Genomic DNA, 14,966 nt, shown 5'->3' with positions numbered 1-14,966 from the left:
TTCACTCTCACTGTCACTCTGTTGAAATATGCAGACATGTCACGTGGTACGCTCCATAGGGTTTGTCATGTAGTGGACCCGTGCACTAACATCTGCACGTGGCATGGTAACCACGGTAACTGGCCAATGAAACAGGATCATTACAGCGTTTCAAGCTCTAAGTCAAACACAACTAAGCCACACAGCTATGGGACGCAGCACTCCACAAATAAACTAAATATTGCATACTTATTGCGACGCTCACACACTCGATAAATTGCGATAACGATATTGAGTCGATATATCTTGCACCCGTACTCTGCACGCAGAAAAGTGAGGCCAAGGGTCCCGACCTCAGACTTCAGATATCTTTAAGCATTGTGTAAGGGTCCCAGAGCCCCAAACATCTCCGTGGATGGGATAGCATCGTATTGAGTTCAACACGTTGTCTGACTGAGACTAAAGAGACTTTTAGCGTCAGTAACTAACGCCAGACACCTGATCAAGAGTCAGTTTTTGAGGCGCTAGGAGTGAGACTGAGTTAGATATGAGTCAGTCTATATCAATGACGTTTTATTTAGGGGATTGTTCGGTGCCGCTGGATGTCCGTCATCTTCTGCTTTCTTTGCTTTCTTTGTGTTGGCATTCTAAACCCCGGTTGATTCAGGAACTGTCCTAGAAGAGCCAGAACCGACAATCAAATAATATTTCTCTTAAAATAAAATGTTCATCACACAGTCAACAGCTATTTTAATTCCAGAAATGCCTCCCTATGTTCACATGTTCCACCAAAACAAGTTCCTTCCTGAGACTGTTTAGCAGAGGCACCATGGCTCTGTCCGGAGCTTAGCCCCGCCCACAATGATTGTGATTGGTTTAAAGAAATGTCAATAAACCAGAGCACGTTGTCCTCCCATCCAGGAATGCTGTGTGGACTAGTCAGACTGTCTGGCTATAAGAGTCGACACATGAGTTAATGAATGAAGTTTAGAGTAATAAGACGGTTGTGTTTCAGCCTCAGCAGCAGCAGCAGGACCGGGAGGAGGATCGGATGTCTGAGGAGGACTCTGTCCTCGGAGACGAGGAGGAGGAAGAGGAAGAAGTCACCAGAAACAAGTTACTGGTTGAACTGGTGTTACTGGTCGGTAAAACCAGACAGATGGTGGAAACAATGACGACGACTGGAGGGAAAGTCGTGCTGACAGTTCTGCTGGGACTGACAGGTAAAATACTTTCATACAAACAGTTAAATACTTCAGATAAATATATGAGACTATCAGATAACTAGAAGACTATCAGATAACTAGAAGACTATCACATAACTAGAACACTATCAGATAACTAGAAGACTCAGATAACTAGAAGACTATCAGATAACTAGAAGACTATCAGATAACTAGAAGACTCAGATAACTAGAAGACTATAAGATAACTAGAAGACTATAAGATAACTAGAAGACTATCACATAACTAGAAGACTATCACATAACTAGAAGACTATCAGTTAACTAGAAGACTATCAGATAACTAGAAGACTATCAGTTAACTAGAAGACTATCAGATAACTAGAAGACTATCACATAACTAGAAGACTATCACATAACTAGAAGACTATCAGATAACTAGAAGACTCAGATAACTAGAAGACTATCAGATAACTAGAAGACTCAGATAACTAGAAGACTATCAGATAACTAGAAGACTATCACATAACTAGAAGACTATCAGATAACTAGAAGACTCAGATAACTAGAAGACTATCACATAACTAGAAGACTCAGATAACTAGAAGACTATCAGACAACTAGAAGACTATCACATAACTAGAAGACTATCAGATAACTAGAAGACTCAGATAACTAGAAGACTATCAGATAACTAGAAGACTATCAGATAACTAGAAGACTCAGATAACTAGAAGACTATCACATAACTAGAAGACTCAGATAACTAGAAGAAGACTTTTTAAAGTTTATTTTTAAGTTTGTTATATATATGAATACCCATTATCTTGTCTTCCTGTGGTCCAAACAGCATTAAATTGCTCATATTAGGCTTTTTGGCCTTTTTCCCTTTCCTTTATTGGGTTCTATAGCTTTGTTTTGCACGTTATAGGTTTACAAAGTGAAAAAGCCCAAAGTCCACCCCAAAGGGACTTACTATCTCCAACAGAAAACACTGTTCACAAACTGCTCCAAACACCAAACAGCTCTATTGTAGTCCAGCCTTTACTTCAGAGACAAACGTGGTCACTTTGGAACACACGTTATAATGCTCACCTAGCTGCTAGCAGGGCATGCCCTCATACTCTGCTTCTGACTGGCTAGTAGTCCTTACCTAGGTACTGTCAGGGCACGCCCTCATACTCTGCTTCTGACTGGCTAGTAGTCCTTACCTAGGTACTGTCAGGGCCCTCATACTCTGCTTCTGACTGGCTAGTAGTCCTTACATAGGTACTGTCAGGGCCCTCATACTCTGCTTCTGACTGGCTAGTAGTCCTTACCTAGGTACTGTCAGGACACGCCCTCATACTCTGCTTCTGACTGGCTAGTAGTCCTTACCTAGCTTTGCACATGTGCGACTCCCAACAAAGATGGAACAGAAGCGAGAGGTCTCACTCTGTAGCTAAAACAGAGAGCTCAACACACGGTGAAAAGAGGAGCTAAAAAAATGGTGTTTTTTGAACATTAAACCATGTAAACCTATTCTGGTACAACCTCTAAATACAATTATGTATGAACCTGAAGATGAGCATAATATGAGCACTTTAAGTCATTAAAATATTTAAAACATTTTATGACACGTTCAGGTAAAGAATATAAACACAAACTCTAATAAGTATGAAACAAAATAAGCAAACAAATACCCAAGAAAAATCTTGAAAACAAATTGCATTACACTATTACAGAGCTTGCCTTTAGCACGCTCACACAGACCAAGAACTTAAACAAATATTCCTTACATCAAACGAAAATAAGATATTAAACCTCAAGATAAAAATGTAAATAAAGGTGACATTTGAGTTTTTTCTTAAAACATGCATTTCCGTAAGATAAAACGATTGTAAATAGCTCTGTAAAACGAGGTGCAGATTTTAAACCTCTCCCCCGCCCCCCCCCCCACCCACCCAGGCATCATGTTCCCCTCCCTCTCCTCCCTCCCCTACCTGCTCTGTTTTCAGGTGTTGTGTACGTGGTGGGCATGGTCCGGCCAGGTCCCGCCCATCCTCTTTAGGTGTGTGTCCGTGATATCACTGCCCTACTCCGCCTCCCACTTCCTGCTCCTCTACAGCTACCAGCTGCCCTCGCTGCAGGAGGCGTGGCCTCCAAACCGCACCTCCGCCAGGTAACACACCTCCACCAGGTAACACACCCCCGCCAGGTAACACACCTCCACCAGGTAACACACCCCCGCCAGGTAACACACCTCCACCAGGTAACACACCCCCGCCAGGTAACACACCTCCACCAGGTAACACACCCCCGCCAGGTAACACACCCCCGCCAGGTAACACACCTCCACCAGGTAACACACCTCCACCAGGTAACACACCTCCACCAGGTAACACACCTCACCAGGTAACACACCCCCGCCAGGTAACACACCTCCACCAGGTAACACACCCCCGCCAGGTAACACACCTCCACCAGGTAACACACCTCACCAGGTAACACACCTCACCAGGTAACACCTCACCAGGTAACACACCCCCGCCAGGTAACACACCTCACCAGGTAACACACCCCCGCCAGGTAACACCTCACCAGGTAACACACCTCACCAGGTAACACACCCCCGCCAGGTAACACACCTCACCAGGTAACACACCTCACCAGGTAACACACCTCACCAGGTAACACACCTCCGCCAGGTAACACCTCACCAGGTAACACACCTCACCAGGTAACACACCCCCGCCAGGTAACACACCTCACCAGGTAACACACACCCGCCAGGTAACACCTCACCAGGTAACACCTCACCAGGTAACACCTCACCAGGTAACACACCCCCACCTACCAAACGCCAAATGCGGGTACATTTTTCAATTGGCGAGTAAATCTCAGAGGGCTGAATGCTTGAAATAAAAAATGATTTACACACACACACACACACACACACACACACACACACACACACACACACAAACAGTGCATGGCACTATCTTTGTGGGGACCTGTCATTGACATAATGCATTTCCTAGCCCCTTACCCTAACCTTAACCATCACCACTAAATGCCTAACCTTAACCCTTACCCTCACCCTAACCATAACCTAATTCTAACCCTAATCCTAAAACCAAGTCTTAAGCCTCAAAAAGCCCTTTAAAGTTGTGGGGTCCAGCATTTTGGCCCCACAAAGCTGTCCGGACCCCACAAGTATACTGTATTCCCGGTTTTTGGACCCCACAAATATAGTTAAACAAGAACACACACACACACACACACACACACACACACACACACACACTGTAAAGTTTCCAGAGATAACTTCTTTTAGGACAACTGAAATGAGTAAATAGAGGAGAGGAGTGAAGAGAGAGAAAGGAGTAAACCCAAAATGTTGGGTGTGTGGATTATAATAACAGGTTGAGTCAAACACACTCTCTTTATAACATGTTGCTGTAAACTAACAGCAGGTCTGGAGTCAGTTATCTGAGACTGTGCTGCCCCCTGCTGGTTGTCCTTAGGAGACAGCAGGTCTGGAGTCAGTTATCTGAGACTGTGCTGCCCCCTGCTGGTTGTCTTTAGGAGACAGCAGGTCTGGAGTCTGTTATCTGAGACTGTGCTGCCCCCTGCTGGTTGTCTTTAGGAGACAGCAGGTCTGGAAGTCTGTTATCTGAGACTGTGCTGCCCCCTGCTGGTTGTCTTTAGGAGACAGCAGGTCTGGAGTCAGTTATCTGAGCTATAAACTGTATAGTTTGATGTATACTCTGTTACTGTCATGATTGCCTGTTTGGGATGCTCCTGGCCGGCTCGGTGGACTGCTCTGCCCCCTGATATGATTGATTGATTGATTGACTGAGTGATTGATTCCTGTGCTTCAGAGTGTTTGGGATGATCCTGGCCGGCTCAGTGGACTGCTCTGCCCCCTGATATGATTGATTGATTGACTGATTGATTGATTGATTGACTGAGTGATTGAATCCTGTGCCCCAGAGTTTTTGGGATGGTCCCGGCCGGCTCGGTGGACTGCTCGGCCCCCTGGAGGCTGCAGGTGAACTCTGAGCTCAGCTGGTTTCACTTCTGCAGTCCTCTGATGCTGCTGCTGCTCTACAACACCGTGGCCAGTCTGTGGAGGAACCAGGTGATCACTGCACACATTATAATAATCATTTCATGTTTAATGTGTGTTTATATACAATGTGTCGCCGTTTTTTGGTCTCTTGCCTGCCGATTACAAATTTCTTCTATAATCAGAATCAGAATACTTTATTAATCCTCTCAGGGGAATTATTTACCTGCAGTTGCTCACAGTCACATTCAAGGTAAAGGAGTACGAGAAGAGCAAGTCAATAAGTGTATACACTAAATAACATATATACAATAAGACATAAATAAAACATAAATTAAATATATATCTATAGGAGACAATAAAGGCATATCTCATCTTACCTCATCTCATCTTACCTTATGTCATCTCATCTTACCTTATGTCATCTCATCTTACCTCATCTCATCTTACCTTATGTCATCTCATCTTATCTTATCTCATGTCATCTCATCCTATCTTACCTTTTGTCATCTCATCTTACCTCATCTTACCTCATCTCATCTCATCTTATCTTACCTTATCTCATCTCATCTCATCTCATCTCATCTTACCTCATCTCATCTCATCTTATCTTACCTCATGTCATCTCATCTCATCTTACCTCATCTCATCTTATCTTACCTTATGTCATCTCATCTTATCTCATCTCATCTTATCTTATGTCATCTCATCTTACCTCATCTCACCTCATCATACCTCATCTCATCTCACCTCATCTCATCTTACCTCATCTCACCTCATCTCATCTCATCTTATCTTACCTTATGTCATCTCATCTCATCTTACCTCATCTCATCTTACCTCATCTCACCTCATCTCATCTTATCTTGCCTTATGTCATCTCATCTCACCTCATCTCATCTTATCTTACCTTATCTCATCTCATCTTATCTTATGTCATCTCATCTTATCTTACCTTATGTCATCTCATCTCATCTCATCTTACCTCATCTCATCTTATCTTAAGTCATCTCATCTTACCTCATCTCATCTCATCTTATTTTGTCTTACCTTATCTCATTTTACCTCATCTTACCTTATCTCATCTCATCTCATCTCATCTCATCTTATCTTACCACCTTACCTTACGATGTAATTTTATGATGTCAAGACTTCCTGAGCAGATATTTAAATTGTCTGTTGTTGGTAGAGTCTCTCAGCTCTCATTGGCTGACGTGTCACATGTTTTTGCAGCTGATCGGCGTTGATGGGGGGCGGGGTACAGATAGGACAGAGTCAGCGATCAGCAGGAGCTGTGACATCACTGCCACCAGCAACCTGAGTGATGATGTCAGCGGTGACATCACAGCGGAGAGACGGAGAGAGCTTTGGAGGAGAGCTCACGATCGTCCCGAGAGCAGAGACGTACGCAAACACTAAAGATAGTATCATTTATTTATTATTGCCATTTTATTAATAATTAGAATTCAGTGAGTTACTGTCAGTTTTACTCTAGTTTTGTAGTTTAATGTGACAGCTGTCTGTGTTTCCGTCTGTAGACGCTGGCGTCCTCCACCAATCACAGTCCCTCTGACTCTTTTGCCCCGCCCACCCAGAGCACAGCCCTGGGATTGGATGTTTACTCCACTCCTCACTACTCTCTCAGCCAATCAGGTGAGTTTGTGGTTTGAATCCCAGCACAGCTGTTCAGATTCAGACTTACCTCGAATCAGAACGACCGGAGGTTCCTCAGACATTCCACTAGCCACGTGTTTTACCTAACTTTCTTTATGTCAGCTCCTCTGGTTTGTTTGGTGCCGTTCGTCTTCTTCATTTCAGCGTAACTCGTAATGGATACTACACGCTACACACGTAGCTAACAGTTGATATAAGTAACATGCGTGTTCATGGGAAATGTAGGATTAGTACTATGCAGTCCCTCCAGAAAAACGTGATTATGTGATCTCATAATTCAATGCATAATCAGCCAAAGTCTGCATATTTATTTCGGGGGCCGCATTTTTTCAAATACGCCGCACTTTTGCCGCATAAATTGCCGATTTCTGCGCAAAATATGCATGGCTTGCATGATTTCATAATCTCCGCATTTTCGTTGCAAAAAGTCACATATATCTTAGCAAACAGTTGAAAAATGTTGCGTTTACTTCACACAAGAGCAGCCATTTTCCCCTGTTGCCATGGGAACTTTATGAAGTGACGTAATTACGCGACGTGAACATCATCGAAAAGCTCCTAACCCCGAGATGAAGCCATGATGAAACCACAGTTTTTGCAAGTTCCCGCAATTTCATTGCATAAAATGGCATAAATATCCCGCATATTCTATCCCATTTTTTAAGAAAATGTGCAAAGATTATGTCTCCAAGCCAAACGTACACAAAACAGCCCAAATTTCATGGCGGAACACAGACACATTGTTTCTGCATCTGGCCGATTCAGACAGACGCAGATTTGTTCGATTAATTCATCACCAGACAAGTTTTCTTGTAACTTTACAGTATTAGCCGATTAAAAAGTAGTTTTTACCTGTATTTGGCAGGTTGCCTGGTGTTAATGTAAAGCCCTGATTGCTGGTTCTGTTGTCTGTTTGTTGCTGCAGACACTTTGGAGACGTGTGAGTTTGAAGGAAATGAATGGGAGGAGGAGGAGGAGGAGGAGGAGGAGGAGGAGGAGGAGGAGGAAGGGGTCGGTGCTGCTGCTCTGGCGTTCAGCTTCCTCCTCAAACAGAGCTACATCTGCGCTCTTATGGCCATGATGGCCTGGCCCATCACGTATGTGTCCTGGCTGACATGCGTCCTGCTGCTGTGGTCGTGCATCCTCTGGATGATGCGAGAGCGTCGCCGCTACACGCTGATGTCATCACCCTGGCTGGTCGCCTACGGCAACCTGCTCGTCGTCATGCAGTATGTCTACAGCTTCCCCTCCGTCCAGGAAGTTCCTGGACTGTTCCCGAGAAAAGACGATCCCTGCAGGGAGCTCGCCTCAAAGGTAACATTAATACTGTGTTACTGTGATAATACTGTGATGTTAATGTGTGATGTTACTGTGGTGTTACTATGATGTTACTGTGATATTACTGTGTTGTTCCTGTGATATTACTGTGATGTTACTGTGATTTTACTGTGATGTTACTGTGATGTTACTGTGATATTACTGTGATGTTACACTGTTCGTAGTAGTGTATTTACGAAGCTTTCGTTGACTGCAGCTGACCTTCAGGGTGAATCAAAGAGTTATCGTTCTAACATTTAACCAAAAACACCAAACACAAACACCGTTACTAAAGCTTCCTAGAGAAAGCAGAGATTCAGCTCTACTGCTTCGACTTCACATACTCGCTGTTGTCTGCAAATGTGTAATCTGATGATCATGTTGTTGTTGCAGTTGTTGTGTCTGTTGACCTTCTGGCTGCTGCTGCGTCAGGCGCTAACTGAGAAGAGAGACAGACAGAAAGACCCACAGCTGTCCACCATCACTGTCCACACAGAGGGTAAAACACCTGTCTCACTGACCATTCACCTGTCTGACTGCTGTTTTGGGTAGATGCTAGATCACAACCGCTACACGTGCCGACATCAACACAGAGCACCCTGCTTCCTGTTCGTCATCACAGCTGCAGACTGACTTTAACGGAGTATAGCTGCATTTTCTACCGCTATAAATCTCCATTAAAGGCTTCTAAACCAAAAACTACAGAATGAAGCATGTTCCAAAAGAGATGCAGTGTTGTAGTGTAACTAAGTACATTTACTCCAGTTCTGTACTTCAGTCCAAATGTTGAGGTACTTGTATTTTACTTGAGCCTTTTCTGTTCTTGCCACTTTCTACTTCTACTCCGCAACATTTCAGAGAGAAATATTGTACTTTTTACTCCACTACATTCATCTGTTACAGCTTTAGTTACTAGTTACTTTACACATTAAGATTCCTGCACACTAAACACATGTAGTTTATAAAATCTGATGTTTGATTCTAAAGTAAACTAGCCGACAATATAATGGCTACAAGTCCAGCTGACATGATCAGACCATTAAACACACAACTGGTTGTGTGTGTTTGTGTATGTGTGTGTGTCTGTGTCTGTGTGTCTGTGTGTGTGTGTGTGTCTGTGTCTGTGTGTCTGTGTGTGTGTGTGTCTGTGTATGTGTGTGTCTGTCTGTTTAGATCCTTTACACTTTCTACAATGTTTTACTACATTTCCCTGATGATACTTACAAACTTTTACTGAAGAACATTTTCACCAAAGAGTATAGAAGCGGTGGAAGAAGTATTCAGATTACTTCAGTAAAGTATTAATACCACAATGTAAAATACTCTGTTACAGTAAAAGTCCTGCAGTGAAATTGTGGTCTGAAATTAATAAAAACTTCACTAACCAAGAGTGTAGAACATAAACTCTGCTGACACGTGTGTCAGGTGTGATCTAGCATCTGCTGCTGTTTTGTGTCCTCCAGTGGAGCAGCGTGCTTGTGACGATCTGCAGGAGAAGAAGAAGGAGGAGGAGGAGGAGGTGTCGTACGAGGAGGTGCTGCGCCTGCAGAGAGGAGGAGGAGGACTTAAGATGGAGGCTCTTGTTGCAGTGGTTACCAGGATGTTTGTTAAATACTGGATCTATGTCTGCGGAACGATGTTCTTCTTTGTTAGTTTTGAAGGAAAGATCGTTGTCTACAAAGTGATCTACATGGTGATGTTCCTCTGCTGCGTCGCCCTCTACCAGGTAAGACTCAAGTACTACTAGTACTACAAGTACTACTACTGTGTGTACTCCAGGGTACCACTGTGTTACTTTGATTCTTAAACCACAACGTTACTAAGTTGTTTGAGTGGGTTAGGGTTAGGCTAGAGATTGAGATTGTTCTGATGAAGCTAGTCTCTTATAGCCAGCTCTATCTCCACAGCGCTGCACAGCAAGGTCTAGCTACACCACAGATGCATTCTGGGACAGAAGAAAAACGTGCTCTGGTTTATTGGCATTTCTTTAAACCAATCACAACGGTCCTGGGAGGCGGTGAGCTCCGGATGGAGCGACCGTGGCTCTGCTAAATAGTGTCAGGAAGGAAGTTGTTCAAAAGAAAACTCCTCATCTAATATTACATGAAGTTAACTGTTGACACGATACAGTAACCGTACGTACACACCGCCGCCGACTTGAGCTGCAAAGAAGCTCTGGCCGCCCGGTCGAGGACTCTGGTCAGAAAGTCCGGGGAAGCTGTTTGAGGCTTTGGCCGCTCTGACGTAGCAGCATTCTATGTTCATCATGGAAAAAGATCAAGCAGCCACTGCACGGCCAATACACTGACACTAGAAACCTTTTATAAATGACATATATAATGACTGAATGTGTATTGGTTGTTGGTCGCAGCGGTGTCTGTTAGCAGTTAGCTCGCTCGTTAGCCGCTGAACCGCAGCAGCGTGCAGGCAGAGCGAGCAGCCGCCAGCTGTTGATCCGTGCAGGACTTCACCGTGAGCGGACTGTTTAGAGACCATGTGACCGGCAGGTAACGTTAACTGGTCCCTATACGCAAATATCATAAATGATAGGGAACCCAGCAACGGCCATGATGAGCTTCTCCTCCTTTTTCTCTGAACTAATGTTTTGGTAGGAACCAAAGTTTACATCGTATGTTTCTCTGGGATCAGCCAGCATGAAGGACGTCTATATTCTGATTGGTTGCCGCTGAACCGCGTCATAGCTCATTACCATAAAGTTGACCTACTTTCAACTTTCTGATTGACGCTCTGGTCGCTCAAAACGCCCAAAACGTGACGCCGACAGATTTTCCGCTCCTTGCAGCTGAGAGAAGCAGCTTCCATTGAAAATGAATGACTTCCTGTATCTTTAGAAGATCAAGTCGGCCGCGGTGTGGACGTACAGTAACGTGAGATATTTAAATTTTCTGATATATGCTTAAACCTCATTGGCTCTTACCAGTGTATCTCCGTGTGGACTTCATCCACAGCAATCCCACCAATCAGTCCCAAAACCTCCCAGTTAGAGAGGAAATGATCTAACATATTCTTTATAAAACCTCCCAGTTAGAGAGGAAATGATCTAACATATTCTTTATAAAACCTCCCAGTTAGAGAGGAAATGATCTAACATATTCTTTATAAAACCTCCCAGTTAGAGAGGAAATGATCTGATATTTTCAGCGTGTAGCTTGGATCACAGGTTCTGGTTAATGTTGCTCGATGGGACCGGAGTTTAAAGTTAACTCAGAGATGGAGAGGGAGGGACCTCTGGCAGCAACGGACTATAGACTATGATGAAGCTGATTGGTCTGATTTACAGCATCTACCTGTCTGTCTCACTGTCGCTCTCCCTGTCTGTCTCTCTCTCTCCCTGTCTGTATCACTGTCTCTCAACCTGTCTGTCTCTCTACCTGTCTGTGTGTAGTTGAACTATGAGCGTTGGCGTGCCATGCTCAGGGGTTTCTGGGTAGCTGTGGTCGTTTACTCCATGTTGGTTCTCATCCTGGTCTACACCTTCCAGTTCCCCTCGTCCCCCGACACCTGGAGCTACTACACTGGACTCAGCACTGACAGGTAAACACAGGTACTCACAGGTAAACACAGGTACTCACAGGTACTCACAGGTAAACACAGGTACTCACAGGTAAACACAGGTACTCACAGGTACTCACAGGTAAACACAGGTACTCACAGGTACTCACAGGTAAACACAGGTACTCACAGGTAAACACAGGTACTCACAGGTACTCACAGGTAAACACAGGTACTCACAGGTACTCACAGGTAAACACAGGTACTCACAGGTACTCACAGGTACTCACAGGTAAACACAGGTACTCACAGGTAAACACAGGTACTCACAGGTACTCACAGGTACTCACAGGTAAACACAGGTACTCACAGGTAAACACAGGTACTCACAGGTACTCACAGGTAAACACAGGTACTCACAGGTACTCACAGGTAAACACAGGTACTCACAGGTACTCACAGGTAAACACAGGTACTCACAGGTAAACACAGGTAAACACAGGTACTCACAGGTACTCACAGGTAAACACAGGTACTCACAGGTACTCACAGGTAAACACAGGTACTCACAGGTACTCACAGGTAAACACAGGTACTCACAGGTACTCACAGGTAAACACAGGTACTCACAGATACTCACAGGTACTCACAGGTACTCACAGGTAAACACAGGTACTCACAGGTACTCACAGGTACTCACAGGTACTCACAGGTAAACACAGTACTCCCTAGTACTCCCAGTTACTCTGCAGTACTCCCTAGTACTCCCAGTTACTCTGCAGTACTCCCAGGTACTCCCAGTTACTCCCAGGTACTCCATAGTACTCCCAGTTACTCTGCAGTACTCCCAGATACTCCCAGATACTCCCAGGTACTCCCAGGTACTCCCTAGTACTCCCAGATACTCTGCAGTACTCCCAGATAATCTCTGATGTGTGGTTGTCTCTCCAGGTTGGAGGACATCGGGTTGGAGAAGTTTTCTGTTCCTGTTCTCTTCACCAGGATCTTCATCCCTGCTGCCTTCCTCTTGGTAATAATAATAATAATAATAATAATAATAATAATAATAATAATAATAATAATAATTATTATTATTATTATTATTATTATTATTATTATTATTATTATTATTATTATTATTATTACTATTATTATTATTATTATTAATATTCCTCTTGGTATGTGTTAGCAGCTGGGCCCGGTTTGATATTAAGCCAAACAGTGGACCGGTATCCCTAGTTTAACAGCCAGGTGTTACCTGTTAAAACTCTTTCTGCAGGTGTGTATCGTTCACCTGCATTACTTCCACCAGCCCTTCCTGCAGCTGACTGATCTGAAGACTGTGGTGGACACACACAACAGCACCATCACCAGGTAACACACACACAGGTGTGTGTGATGAACCTGTCTGTCTCTCTGCAGGTGTGTGTGTGATGAACCTGTCTGTCTCTCTACAGGTGTGTGTGTGTGTGTGTGTGTGTGTGTGTGTGAGATGAACCTGTCTGTCTCTCTGCAGTTGTGTTGAACCTGTCTGTCTCTCTGCAGATGTGTGTGACGAACCTGTCTGTCTCTCTTCAGGTGTATGTGATGAACCTGTCTATCTCTCTGCAGGTTGGTCCACTCTGACGGCAGCCTGTTCGACCTGTCGCTGGGCGGAGCTCCTCCACTCCTCCTGGAGGAGAAGAGAGGACAGACGGAGACAGAGGAGGAGACACAGAAGGAGGAGGAGGAGACACAAAAAGAGGAGGAGAAGGAGGAGGAGACACAGGAGGAGGAGGAGGAGACACAGAAGGAGCAGGAGAAGGAGGAGGTGACACAGGAGGAGGAGGAGAAGGACCCCTGCATCTTCGAGAGGGAAACCCTGTCTGACCACATCAGAGGTAAACACATTCATCATTAGCAGGGACACACGGAAGCTGCAGAATAAAAAGGAATCAAAATTAAAAACCCAAACAGAAAAACAGTCTTACTGTCTGTCTGTCTGCCTGCCTGCCTGCCTGCCTGTCTGTCTCTCTCTCTCTCTCTCTCTCTCTCTCTCTCTCTCTCTCTCTCTATCTGTCTGTCTCTCTGTGTGTCTGAAAATCAGTCTGTCTGTCTGTCTGTCTGAACACCTGTCTGTCTGTCTGTCTGTCTTTACCCCTGTCTATCTGTCTCTCTGTCTGTCCTCAGGGCTGGTGTCCTGGCGGTTGGTGGTGGACCGTCTCTCAGTTCTGTCCCTGCGTCTCCTCGTCTCTCTGCAGCGCCTCCAGTTCGTCCTCTGGTGGATCCTGGAACTTCACATCGTCAAGATTGTCTCCTCGTACATCATCTGGGTCTGTGTGAAGGAGGTCTGTCTGCCTGTCTTTCTGTCTGTCTGTCTGTCTGTCTTTCTGTGTTACGAACGCGCTAAACAAACCAGGCTTGTTAAAACCCCAAAGACCACGGCTACTAAAGGTTAGGCTAGCCGGTAATAGCCTCCTTTTCCCTACGTACTGTGTTCAGTGTGAGTGGGACTAACCAGCCTGGGTGAGTGCAACACTTTCCTACATCTGGAGGGGTTTGCATGGTGTCACTGACTCACCTCAGACTCTGATAGTTTGCGTTCGTTCACAATCGTGGGCAGTGGTGGCCTGGTCTCTCCACTCATTACCACCACTGAGGTGCCCCTGAGCAAGGCCTTTAACCCAAACCTCTCCAGTGGAGCTGCTCAGTGGCAGCAGATCAGACTGTGGTAGTACTGGGCAGCTTCCAGTATGAATGTGATCAGATCAGACTGTGGTAGTACTGGGCAGCTTCCAGTATGAATGTGATCAGATCAGACTGTGGTAGTACTGGGCAGCTTCCAGTATGAATGTGATCAGATCAGACTGTGGTAGTACTGGGCAGCTTCCAGTATGAATGTGATCAGATCAGACTGTGGTAGTACTGGGCAGCTTCCAGTATGAATGTGATCAGATCAGACTGTGGTAGTACTGGGCAGCTTCCAGTATGAATGTGATCAGATCAGACTGTGGTAGTACTGGCCTAGCCTGGCTCCGCCCTCCTACTTACTTCCACTCGATTTTCATTTCCCTTCAGTACTCCGTCTGGGCTTGCGGAATATTCTTGGGTTTTCTCCGGTCAAATATTTGTAGGTCCAATCAGCGAACAGAGGGAGTGGCTGACAACGATGACGTTGAGGACGTGCACTAGAAAGATGCAAGCGAAGTCATTCGGTCCGTTGTGGCAACGCTGCTGAATATCCAGAAGTTAAAGCCCGAGCAAGAACA

At 44.9% G+C, this 14,966-nt stretch overlaps 1 protein-coding gene across 3 annotated transcripts in view; it reads left to right on the top strand.

Moving 5' to 3' along the window:
* The window catches only part of LOC116062280 (piezo-type mechanosensitive ion channel component 2-like), an 87,130-nt gene that overhangs the window by 27,901 nt on the left and 44,263 nt on the right, over positions 1–14,966 (top strand). For all 3 annotated transcript variants that reach the window (XM_031316931.2, XM_035998135.1, XM_035998136.1), the window contains exons 6-18: positions 995–1,202; positions 3,111–3,324; positions 5,139–5,286; positions 6,448–6,618; positions 6,753–6,867; positions 7,814–8,202; positions 8,599–8,704; positions 9,669–9,931; positions 11,612–11,760; positions 12,670–12,748; positions 12,998–13,092; positions 13,330–13,598; positions 13,888–14,045. In XM_031316931.2, the coding sequence (XP_031172791.1) occupies positions 995–1,202; positions 3,111–3,324; positions 5,139–5,286; positions 6,448–6,618; positions 6,753–6,867; positions 7,814–8,202; positions 8,599–8,704; positions 9,669–9,931; positions 11,612–11,760; positions 12,670–12,748; positions 12,998–13,092; positions 13,330–13,598; positions 13,888–14,045 (2,364 nt within the window). The remainder of the gene's footprint in view (positions 1–994; positions 1,203–3,110; positions 3,325–5,138; positions 5,287–6,447; positions 6,619–6,752; positions 6,868–7,813; positions 8,203–8,598; positions 8,705–9,668; positions 9,932–11,611; positions 11,761–12,669; positions 12,749–12,997; positions 13,093–13,329; positions 13,599–13,887; positions 14,046–14,966) is intronic.

The sequence above is a fragment of the Sander lucioperca genome, chromosome 23, assembly GCF_008315115.2.
Source record: "Sander lucioperca isolate FBNREF2018 chromosome 23, SLUC_FBN_1.2, whole genome shotgun sequence".
NCBI lineage: Eukaryota > Metazoa > Chordata > Actinopteri > Perciformes > Percidae > Sander > Sander lucioperca.
Note: the sequence above shows the minus strand (reverse complement) of the source record. Positions and strands in the feature narration are given on the sequence as shown.